General features: G+C 34.0%; 1 protein-coding gene across 6 annotated transcripts in view; it reads right to left on the reverse strand.

Moving 5' to 3' along the window:
* The window catches only part of Rasal2 (RAS protein activator like 2), a 258,171-nt gene that overhangs the window by 181,463 nt on the left and 64,361 nt on the right, over positions 1–12,347 (reverse strand). For 2 of the 6 annotated variants that reach the window (XM_070034389.1, XM_070034387.1), the window contains exon 1: positions 8,724–9,534. The exons of 3 other annotated variants lie outside the window; for them this stretch is intronic. In XM_070034389.1, the coding sequence (XP_069890490.1) occupies positions 8,724–9,309 (586 nt within the window). In that variant the 5' untranslated portion in view covers positions 9,310–9,534. Of the gene's footprint in view, positions 1–8,723; positions 9,535–12,347 lie in introns of those variants that run through there. One more of the 6 variants, XM_070034388.1, reaches the window with a different exon arrangement.

A 12,347-nucleotide genomic window follows, 5' to 3' on the forward strand; every position in this document is an offset into this window, starting at 1 on the left:
TATAAGAGTTACAAAATTAGTTGTCTTGGCTGTTAATTTGGGAACCTATCTGTTTAGGTTATAAATTACAGGCATTATAGTAAGTATGTCTTTTGATTTTTACATATTTGTAAAAATAAGACATGATTGCATTTTGAAGGTCTTTACAGTTCTAAAACAATGCAACTAATACAGATATGTAGCGAGATCTTTGTTTACATATAAAATTCATCATACCCTCTGAAATTATTTATTTTTATAGAAATGTAAGTTTATCAAAGGCGGAAATGCCCAGTAGCGAAATAACCCCTATAAAACTCAATCTCTAGTTAAACATTATGCATCCCTGAACCTTTTCCTGATCTTTGTTGACATCTATATTAAGTGCAAAATAATTGCAATAAAACTGCTAATCTTAGTCAAGTGCTGGTGGCTCACACTTGTCTGTAATCCTAGCTACTCAGAAGGCTAAGATGTGAGGATCGCAGTTTGAAGCTAGCCTGGCAGTCTGTAAGACTCTTATCCCCAATTAAATCACAGGAAAAACCAGAAGTGGCACTGTGGCTCCAGTGGTAGAGTGCTATCTTGAGCAAAAGGAGCTTAGGAACAGCATCCAAGCCCAGTTCAAGCCTCAGGACCGGCAACAAACAAACAAACAAGCAACAACAACAAAAGTTTGCAAATCTTGCAAAATTACAAAATTTCGCAAAGATGATGAGGATAATGTTCGAAAAGTACTCAGATCCTATGTAAACACACTAAGTGAAACACAGTACAGTTGCACCATTTAACAACTGAAGAAAATGGATACAAATGATGACAAACTATACACTCTACACAAAAGTGATATGAATTAAAATTACCAGCCAGGCACCAGAGGCTTATACCTGTAATTCTAGCTACCTCAGGGTCTGACAGTGGGAGGATCACAGTTCAAGGGCAGCCAGGGCAGCCCAGGCATATATCATTTCTCAACCTATAGCTAGGCATGGAGATGTGTGCTTGTCATGCTAGCTATGGTAGGAAGTGAAAAATAGTATCACAGTCCAAGTGTACACCCAAGCAAGCAAGAAGCAAGACCCTACCTTAACAACAACAAAAACAATAACCAGTGCAAAAAAGGCATCACTAAGTAGTAGAGTACCTGCCTGTCAAGTGGGAGTCCCTGAGTTTTAAGCTCCCTCCCTCACCAATAAAGGAAGGAAGGAAGGAAGGAAGGAAGGAAGGAAGGAAGGAAGGAAGGAAGGAAGGAAGGAAGGAAGGAAGGAAGGAAGGGAGGGAGGGAGGGAGGGAGGAAGGGAGGGAGGGAGGGAGGGAGGAAGGGAGGGAGGGAGGGAGGGAGGGAGGGAGGGAGAGAGGGAGGGAGGGAGTGGAGGGAAGGGGAGGGAAGGGGAGGGGAGGGAGGGAGGGAAGGGGAGGGGAGGGAAGGGGAGGGGAGGGGAGGGGAGGGGAGCTAAGGGACCAAAATGTAAAATTTACATACTTTATGCACTCAAAGTAGTCAAACATTGAAAAACAGCAAACTGAGATAGATAAAATCTTTACTATCACTTGCAATAAATCTATATTACATAAAGCTCTGAATTAAATGTGCACCAAGCATAGTCTCTATTTCTTTAATAAACAAAACAACAACAACAACAACAACAAAAAACCTTGGATCTGGGAAGATAACCCACAAATGCTGACAACAACTCATATGTTCTAACCACAAGATACCACTTTTCTCCAGAACAACAAACCACACACATGGCATTCAAAAGGCTCTTTATTTTGACTAAGGTTATGGTTATATACTCTGCTAAGTTATAGTTGAATTGTGTCCTTTAAACTTCAACTTACCTTGCTATTTCAGATAAAATATCTAAAACCATGAATAAAATATATGATTTCTACTTTGTAAAAGCGAGTGAATAAGTGACCATCATTAAATCCAGAAATTAGGAGAAAAGGAAACCTTAAAAGGACATCTCACTGAGAGCTCCAAATGTGAATCACAGGAAAAATGCTTGTGGTTTAGTGATTTAAGTTCAGTCACTAAGAACCCGTGTACTCATATGGATAAGGTTTCATAATCATAGATTCAGAGTTATTACTCATCTTCTCTTTGCTTCCTCACAAAACAACTGGCCTAGCGTGAGAAATTGAATAAAAACTGCCTCAAGCAGATAAAAATATGACAATCATCCTGGAAATGTAAACCTTGCTCATTGTAATTAAACTACCAGCAGGAAACTGGATCACCCTAAACAAGCAACATATCTATAATTATATTTTCAGTACAGGTATAAGACACTGTTAATTACTGAAAGCATTTGATTAAGACTAGATGTATAGAGATATACATTCCCACAAATATTTATTGAATGAATATGTGGCTATATGTTTAGATAAGAAATCAAAAAATTAGAGTGACTAAGGATTTAATATACCACACCATCACTTAGGAAGCAAAATATAAGGGTAAATACTCAAGAAAATTAAAAACATATACATAGGTAAAAACTGGTCCATAAATATCCCCAGAAGCATAATTCTTAATAATAAAAAGTATAAACAGGTCTGGGAAGGTGGCTCAGTGGTAGAGCACTTGCCTTGCATGCTGGAGGCCCTGGGTTGGATTCCTCAGCACCACATAAGAAAAAAGCCGGAAGTGGCACTGTGGCTCAAGTGGTAGAGTGCTAGCCTTGAGCTGAAGAGCTGAGGGACAGTGCCCAGGCCCAGAGTTCAGGCCCCACGACTGCACCCAAAAAAAAAAAAAGTATAAACAACCCAAACATTCATTAAATGCTGAATATATAAATAATAGAATATACTATATAATAGAATATTATATATTATATAATAGAATATTTTTAGTCACAAAAATAAAATACAGACTATGCTACAAAATGAGAACAATATGATAGTGAAAGAGAAGACATCAAAGGTGATTTATATAAAATTTGTAGGCAAGTCTATAGAAAGAGGGTATGTAGTTAGTGTCAATGTCTGGTAGATGGGATATTTGGAATGAAATAGATGTGATTAAAAACACTCTGATTTTTTTATTTAATTCAGTAAATACATTAAAGACAAAGGAGTCAAATTCATGGGGACAGAAAATAAAATGATTACCAGTGGCTACGACGAGGGAGGTGAAAGGAGTTGTGTTTAATGAATGTTTCAGTTTGGGAATACCAGTCTGAAGATGGATGATGGTAATAGTTACACAATGTAAACACCACTGAACATAAGAATGGTTAAAATGGTCAACTTTTTGGTTTACCAAAAGAAAAATATTGAACTGTATTCTCTAAACACGTGTCATATGGCATGTGAATTAGATCTCAATAAATAAAGCTGTTAGATAATAATGAATATGTCTAGTAGGTATTTATAAAAGTACAAACATTAAACTTGCCACCACATGGGTGAACTTTATGTCTATAATCATAAAAAGTTGAGTGGCTGTTAACAGACTCTAATTAGCATGGGATAAGATACTAAATGTGCCAAGACTAGAACAGCCATCTTGGCATGATCATTACCCTCATACTATATTCCCAGCCTAAGGGATTTCATCTATCCTTGTGGCTTCCACATCTGTACAGAGATTTCTAGCAATATTGTGATTTGAGAAATATATCTGATTTCTAGCAATATATGTGATTTAATATATGTCCTTTAATGTGTTTTTATTTTTTAATTTATTGTGAAAATACTATACAGAGGGGTTACAATTACATGGGCAAGATAATGAGTACATTTCTTATCAAGCATTGTAGCCTCCTCCTTTGTTTCCCCTTCCCATCCCTTCCGATCCTCTTTTAAGATGATTTACATCTCAAGCAATAATTTGTGATATAACCCTAATAAGTAAGACAATAATAAAAGATTTCCACAAGTAGAAATCATAATTTGAAAAAAAATAAAGAATTGAAATGTTTCCTGGTAAGAATATCATCAACAACAAAAACAAAATAACATAGAAAAAAGAGAAATAGAAAAGAGAAGGCACAGAAATAAATCCATACAGCTACTGCCATCTGATTTTTGGCCAAGACACCAAAAATATATTTGGAGAAAAGACAGCCTCTTCAACAAATGGTACTGGGAAAATCGAATATTGGCACATAAAAGACTGAAACTAAACAACTATTTGTACCCTGCACAAAAAACAATTCAAGATAGATAATACATCTTAAGACCTGAAATTCTGAAACCACTACAAGCAAATATAAGGGAAAGATTAGAAAACATGGAGATAGGCACCTCTTTTCTGCACAGAACTCCAACTGCCCAGGATATAAGAATAAAAACTTAAATGGTATTAAATCAAATTAAAAAACTTCATCATATCAAAGGAAATCTTTAACTATTCAATAGATAAAAGATTAATATCCAGAATATATAATGATCCCGTAAAAATCAAACACCAAAAGAAAAAATAATCTAGTTAATAAATGGGTAAAGGATTTGGACAGTTCTCAGAAGAAGTACAAATGGCTAATAAATACATGATTATATATTCAATATCCTGTCCATAAAGAAAATACAAACAAAACCACACCGACATTCCATTACACCCTGGTCAGAACAGCAATCATCAAGTAAATCAACAACAAATGCTGGCAAGGATGGCGATAAAGCTCAAAGACTGTTGCTGGGAATATAAACTAGTGCGACCACTATGAATATCTGTATGCAGTTTATGGAGACTCATCAGAAAAACAATAGACGTACCTTATGATCCTTATAAAGTGGTACCCAGCTATCCCACTCTTAAAGGTATATATCCAGAAGAGTGTAAATCAACATATAAAAGGACATCTGTACATCAATATATATCACAGCACTATTCACGACAGCTGTGCAATCAGCCTAGATGCCCAAGAACTGATGGATGGATAAAAAAAATGTAGTTCATATACACAGTTGAGTATTATTCAGCCATAAAGAAGAACAAAATTATGTTGCTTGCAGAAAAATGGATGGAATTATGGATCACCATGTATAGCAAGATAAGCCAAGCTCAGAAAGCCAAATATTCAATGTTTTCACTCATACGCAGAGTCTAGACCTAAGATGGTGATGATGATTATAATAATGGTAATAGGATATGAATGTAAAAGTGGAGCTGTTTAGGACTTTAATAAGGGAAGATAGCAAAGGAGAATGTAACTGAAGGGTGAAAAGGAGTAGCGCGCGTGTGTGTGTGTGTGTGTGTGTGTGTGTGTGTGTGTGTGTGTGTGTGTGTGTGTGTGTGTGTGTGTGTGTGTGTGTGTGTGTGTGTGTGTGTGTGTGTGTGTGTGTGTGTGTGTGTGTGTGTGTGTGTGTGTGTGTTTAATGTCAAATAGAGCAATTCAACATTTCAGCATTACTGAGTGCTAGAAGTACCAGAAAGTCTAACATCCTTGTCTGTGTTATTACTTGCTGATAGGAATTTATATAAAATATTCTTAAATGAAAAGAAAAGTCAACTTAGCACATATTTACAATTATATTAAAACATACTATATAGAGCAAAATAAGATATAAAGTGATATATTCTATTTTTCTGTCTCTCCCTAATAAAAACTTTTTTGAAAGTTTGAGCACTTCTATGACTATCATATAATATTTTTTACTATGTATATAAGTCCTCTTCTCCATTTTTGCTATTAATTAAATGACCTTATTCCCTATAGTTATGGATTGAAAAGTTCATGTGTTAGAGCCTTCACTCTCAATGTGATTGTATTTGAAAACAGAGCCTTTAATTAAGGAGACAATTAAGGTCAAAATAGGTCATAGGATGAGGTTCTATCCAACTGCTGTCTTTATAAGAAGAAGAAACTTTAGGGTTGCCTATATACAGAGAAGCCCAAGTAAGAACAAATCAACAAAGATTTTAGGAGAAACCAACCTCACTAACATCTGAATCTTAATCTTGGTCTTCCAGACTCTACAACTGTAAGAAAATAAATTTTTTATTAAAACTGCCTGTGGGAATTTGTATGGCAGACCTAACAGTTTAATACAACCCAAATACATTTGTTTTAAATGAATTAATTACCATATTGAATAGCTTTAAGGAATTATATGCAAATAACCTGGTTCATTACCTACATCATTTTAAACTTATTTATTAACAAACAATAAGCAACATAAATATTACAAGTAACAAAACATTGTATCAACTGAAGGACAGTTAATATTTTTAAAGTTTTAGCAAGGGTTTATTTTTAATTTAAGTTAATGCAAGGAGAAATAGAAGAGAAACTGTTTCTGCTCCTTGTGCAGGAAATAGGAGTTAAAAGATTTCAGCAGGACAGTTAAGATACAACAGTTTAGGTGGCAAAATGCTAGCAGGATAGATGTTTTATATGCAGAAATATAGCAATTCTTGGAAGAAATGACAATAAAAGAAGTATCTTTCGGAAATGGCACTGTGGCTCAAGTGGTAGAGCACTAGCCTTGAGCTGAAGAGCTGAGGGTCAGCGCCCAGGCCCAGAGTTCAGGCCCCATGACCCAAAAAAAAAAAAGATGTATCTCTCTATCTTTATATAGATATCATTCTTATAATAATTATTACAAAAAGGAAATAGAAGGTCCAATTAAGAGATCTAAATTTTTATAATACAAGACTTCACAACCGTTTATTATATGTGTAGTTTTTTTTTTTAATGAATTGACAGTATTTCATTTGTATTTTACCTGATTTCATTACAGATTCCCTGGGAGCAAATAAAGATGTGCTTATAAAATAATATGCTCTATTACTAGCATCTAGCACAATGTCTCATAAACTTAATAGTTGTTCAGCTGATATATAAGGCCTCTTTCAATAAAATGTTTATGAAAAAGTTGTTTAAACTTTAATGAGCATACTGAAAGAAAATCACCTACAAAAAAAAAAAATCTGAGACTCAACTTAGAGACTGTTCCAAAACCTAACACTGTGGAGAAAGGTTTTACTTATCACTATTACATTATGAAAAAGGATGTAAGTTGTTATCGGTAATGAGAACTGCATAGGATATATTTAATTTCCTTTCATATGTGCATACATATATAAAGCTTTCATTCTATCTGTATCTATTAACAAAGAAGGAATAATTTAGGAATGATATTGCCTTTAATAATATTCTGCTTAAATACACATTAGTTTCATAGGGTTTATAAACCACTTACATTTATAGTTTTATAGTTCCTTTTAACTTAAACATAGCTGGCAAGTGGTAGATTATCTGACATGTTACTGATTTGATATGTTAAAAATTTTTAAGTTTTTTGACCCTTGGTCTGTATTATATAAGATAAAATAATATATATTCTAAAATGAGAGAGCTGAATACAAAATAATAAAAGGAACTTCCAGGGAATCAATAATGAAATTGGGAATGCAAGGACCTACATCTTCAATGAAATTAAACTGATGTGCATCTATTAACATTCCATTAAATTAACATTTAATCCCCCATTAACATTTAATGAGATGTTAATAGAAGCACATCAAGACAGATTTCCCTTTTCCCTTTTGATAATTATCTATGTCCAAGAAGAAAAAAATATATACATACATATATATATACTTAATATATTATTAGTGCTCATAATCAATGGAACAGCTAGTGAAGACTATAGAAGAAATACCAAATTGAGGCATACAGTAATTATAAAATTAATTTTGCACTAAAATGTTACTTTATGGTATTCTTCAACTTTATTTTAAATAAACTTAATTAGACTTTCATAACAAAATTCTTCAGGAACTCCCACAAGAAAAAAAGTTTATCAGATAAGCAGAAAAGCTCAAAAGCTATGTACATATGACCAAGTAAGATGATGCTAAGTGAAATGAACTCCAAGATATGGACACAAGAGGTTTTTCTTGTTGTTGTTTTTAATGTACTACGTAATTTTTTCTTTTTTCTTTTTATGTTCTTCCTCCTATGGTAAATCCCTGTTGTCACTGTATTTGATTTTGGTACCTTGCATCTTGTATATACATTTTTCTAACTTGGGGAGGGGGAGGGGAATAACAAAATGCTGAAACAAGGACAAAGGATGATCCATTGCAACAATGAGACTCAGAAGACACTATGTTTGAAATGATCTTTACAACTTCAGGGGGTGGGAGGGAGGAGGAGGAGCGGGGGAGGGTGGGGGAGAGAAGAGATAGTAGGAGAAAAACAAAGGAGTGGGTAACAATGCTGGACAAGAAATGTATTCATTACCTTATGCATGTTACTGTAAACCCTCTGTACAGTATCTTTATAATAAAGTAAAATTTTTTTAAAGAAAAAAAGAAGTTTTAATCTTTGTTGATAAGGTCAATCTCCATATTACTGGTTTTCTTAATGACAAGAGTGCCTCAGAAAAGTGATTTCAATTGACCTCTAAGCCATAACTGTATAGTTCATTGAAAAATAGCCAACTATATCAAAGCAATCACATGATATGGGGTTTTTTTAGCATTAGCAACGTTACCATCAATATAAAGGATACTTTTAAATTTGAACATGTACTAAGTTTTTTAAAATGTGATGATTCTGTTGTCTAAAGTGTATCAAATATGTTTCCATTTTGTTATGCTAAATAATTTATTTTATAATAAAATTACTGAGAAAGCTAAAATTTTAAGAGTATATGAGATATTGTAATCACCCCTACACACACACACACACACACACACACACACACACACACACACACACGCACTCTCTCTCTCTCTCTCTCTCTCTCTCTCTCTCTCTCTCTGTTTACTCAACATAATGTACCTTCTTCTACTGGCTCATTGGTTGATTCTCCTTTTAGACTGAGCATTCTGAAGAAGCCATTGGAAAGAGTAGAGAAAATCCCACGGATGAAGTATCTCTGTTGTTCAGATTCCACTGTTCCCACTGAAGATGCCAATGATCTAATAAACCTATTACTGCTACAAGGTTCTGGTTCTGAAATAGATCTGTTGAATGGGGCTCGAAGTGAGGGGGAGTTGAACAAGTTCAGCTTCTCTGATGATATTCCAGGGACCTCAGAAGCACTATTACTGTCCATCTCTGGCAGAAACTTTTGCTGTAGTTCATCTAGGTCTCCTTTATTATTTTGCAATCTCTCTTCTTTGCTCCTTTTCTTCCTAAAGCCAGGGTATTTTTGCCATCTGTAAGCACCCAGTGGCTTTTCTAGATTGAAAACAGCATATTCACTTTTTTTCTTCTTGCTTTTCACTGCACCACACCATGGATAAGTATTTAAATTTGTTTCTATCTCTGAATTTGCATAAGCAGGTTCTGACAAAGATCTTCCAAAACTTGGAGGACGAGAAGATGTTTGTTTCTTAAAGATGTTTATCTTCCACGACTCCATTTTTTAACAACTTCTCTAAATATAAGCTTCCTCTACTCTGCAGTCTTTGCAGTTGAACCACACTTGTCTGTGCAGTCCAAAACATTTAACTGCTTAAGCAGCTTTCTTTGTGTGGCTTTGAACCACAGCAGATGTTGCTGCTTAAGAGCTGGTGTCATATTATTACCCTATTTTCCCAGATCTCTGAAATGTCAGCATCACCTAAAATCCTCTTGCTTGAAGTAAATTATCTTCAGAGTACAAAGTAAAGTTTTCCAAAAGATCTTCACTCTTCTTGTAGCAGGTATCATTTCCTTTTCCGGACTAAGTTTTTAGGAAACTTTTTTTTTTTTTTAATGCAAAGTGAAAAAGAAAAAAAAAACCACAGACACCTTTATGGACCAATAGTAATTAAATGTTCACCATGCAAATGAGAATGGATTAAAAATAGACTGTGAAAGTACTTAAGCTGATGGCCTCACTTTCTAGAAGAAAAAGGAAAAAAAAAGAACTTGCTTATAAGCATATTTTGGAGTGACAGCTCTTCAGAATATTTAAGGTCTACTTTTCAGAATTTAATTTTAAGCAAATTATTGCTATTTGCACTACAATCTCTCTTTAAATTAATAATTTTACCTGTTACTAACAGACAAAAACATACACTATTTTCTTCAAGTTGATTCACTGCAAAAGGAAAAATAATAGAAAGAAAGCCAAAACTTAAGGCCATTTATAATACAGAGAATTTTAAAAAAGGATAAAGGGGTAGAAAATTGCAAGCATAGAGAGTATGTGCTATGAACAACAGTAAAGGAAAAAGAAAATCGAACCCATGGACTCACAATGACTACGCAAAACTCAACCACTGAGCTTTTAGCCCAAGCTTCTAAAAAAGGAAAATCTTGAGGCCTGTTCTTGTGGCAACTGGAAACATAGGAAAGGAAATACTTAAATAATTTCTAGAAGGGAAAACTTTGCTATGCAAATCTAATTGGAATAAGTTGGCTGGAAAAATATTCCCTATCTGTATAACCAAAGAAATTCCTTTATTCATCTCTGTGCCCTTTAAAACATTTTAAAAAGAGCTTACTACCTAAAATTTGGTTAAAGTAAGTGCCTTATTCTGAACCAAGATCAGTAATGCCAAGTTTTTGGCTAGTGATACTTTTTTCAACTGCCTGTTCACAGAACCTCTAAAAAAGAGTTTCAAATGGAAAACCTGACAGAATATAGACCACCAATAAAAGATATATAACAGAGCAATTAGTAATTTCATGAGTGGTATAAAAAATCATCTGGCAAAACTGAAAACTTTGCTTATAGAATGTACAAAGTGAAAAACAGTTCTCACACTGTCTTTCACTACAGCAGAAAGTAAAAACATGTAACTTATCCATTCTTGCAAGATATAAAATGTTCTATTATATCCATTTTCTCTAAGCAATAACCTCACTTTACAGTCTCTAAAGTTTCCCCACCATATATAAAGAAATGCTGACGAACTTAGAGTGATATATCAAATTAGAGGACCTGGCTGAGCACAGTGGTGCATTTCTGTAATACCAACTTCCAGGAGAATCAAGTTTAAGGCCACCCAACATAAAACAAACAAAAAGTAGAGGATCTTGCAATTATAAAAAATCATTTAAAAATCTCTCTCAAAAGATGCACATATGAATTTTTACAAAGACACAATAAACATTATGTTCTAACCTCTCTTTAGGGCAGATCACATCATCTACAAAATTTAACAGAAAACAGACCTAAATGTACTATAAAGCTGGTGAAAGAAACATGAGAGAAGAGCTTCTCATTGTTTCTAGGAGTATGAAAAGATTTCTTAATCCACAGAAAGCAATACCTGTAACAGGAAAACATATGCCTTTATAAATATAAACCAAGAACTATGAAGTTGTATCACTTTTAAGTAAAATTTCTCACTTTTAGGAAAATTAAGAAAAATGAATACAAGCAATACATAAATTCATATTTCATCCTAAATTCAATTTTTCCTAATGTTTTCATGTACATTAGGAAAATTCAGAAACTATAAATGTATATTATGGACTAGATAATAGAATTATCGATGTTATTGAATTTGCATTTCCTTGTACTGTGATGATGTAAATTTTCTACAGATGTGAAATTACATTAAAATATTTTTGGTTGGTCATGGGGCTTGAATTCTGGACCTGAGTGCTGTCCCTCAACTCTTCAGCTCAAGGCTAGCACTCTACCATACACAAGTAAATTTTTAAAAAATTCACAATTTCCTTTGAGTCTCTATAGACATTTTTATTAATAATACTTCCCCTGTTGAGAGTTTTTTGAGTATTAGGGAAAGAAGTTGATCAAGATCATCCCACTATAATAGTTCAGTGGAAAATTAAACTAAGCCTACAATTTTGAGAAATGTTGTAGAGAAGGAATAAAGTTTAAGTCCTGAAATCAACACTGTAAAATTCAGGCAATATTAAGTGAGAAAATATTCCTATGTACCAAATAGGTAAATGTTAAAGGATAATTATAGCCTTTCTAAATTCATCAGCTCAATTCTTTTAAAATTATATTGCAATTGTTTTTAACAAAAGTCCCTGTCTAAGAAATATGAAACTAGCAAATATTGTTAATAAGTTTTTTATTGTGAAAATACTGTACAGAGGGGTTACAGTTACATGAGCAAGGTAATGAGTACATTTCTTATCAAGCATTGTTGCCTCCTCCTTTGTTTTTCCCCTAACATCCCTTTCCTTCCCACCTCCTCAACTACACTTCCCCCACCCCCCAACGCCTAAATTGTAAAGTTCGTTTTTGGACATAGCGTCTTGTACATCTCATTGTTGCAATGAGTCAATCTGTATCCCTATTTAAACAATTGTTTTTCCCTTCCCCTCCCCAAATTATACCAACATCAAATACAGTGAAAACAGGTGTTATACCGTGGGGGAGGAATATACAAAGCAACAAAAAAATCACATGGCACCTTATAAATATGTTATAAACAATAGCACTAATAGCACTTGTGTCCTTATCTTGGGGTTCATTTCGCTTAATATCTT

This window comes from Dipodomys merriami, unplaced genomic scaffold, assembly GCF_024711535.1.
Source record: "Dipodomys merriami isolate MVZ:Mamm:240054 unplaced genomic scaffold, mDipMer1.0.p SCAF_24, whole genome shotgun sequence".
Taxonomy (NCBI): domain Eukaryota; kingdom Metazoa; phylum Chordata; class Mammalia; order Rodentia; family Heteromyidae; genus Dipodomys; species Dipodomys merriami.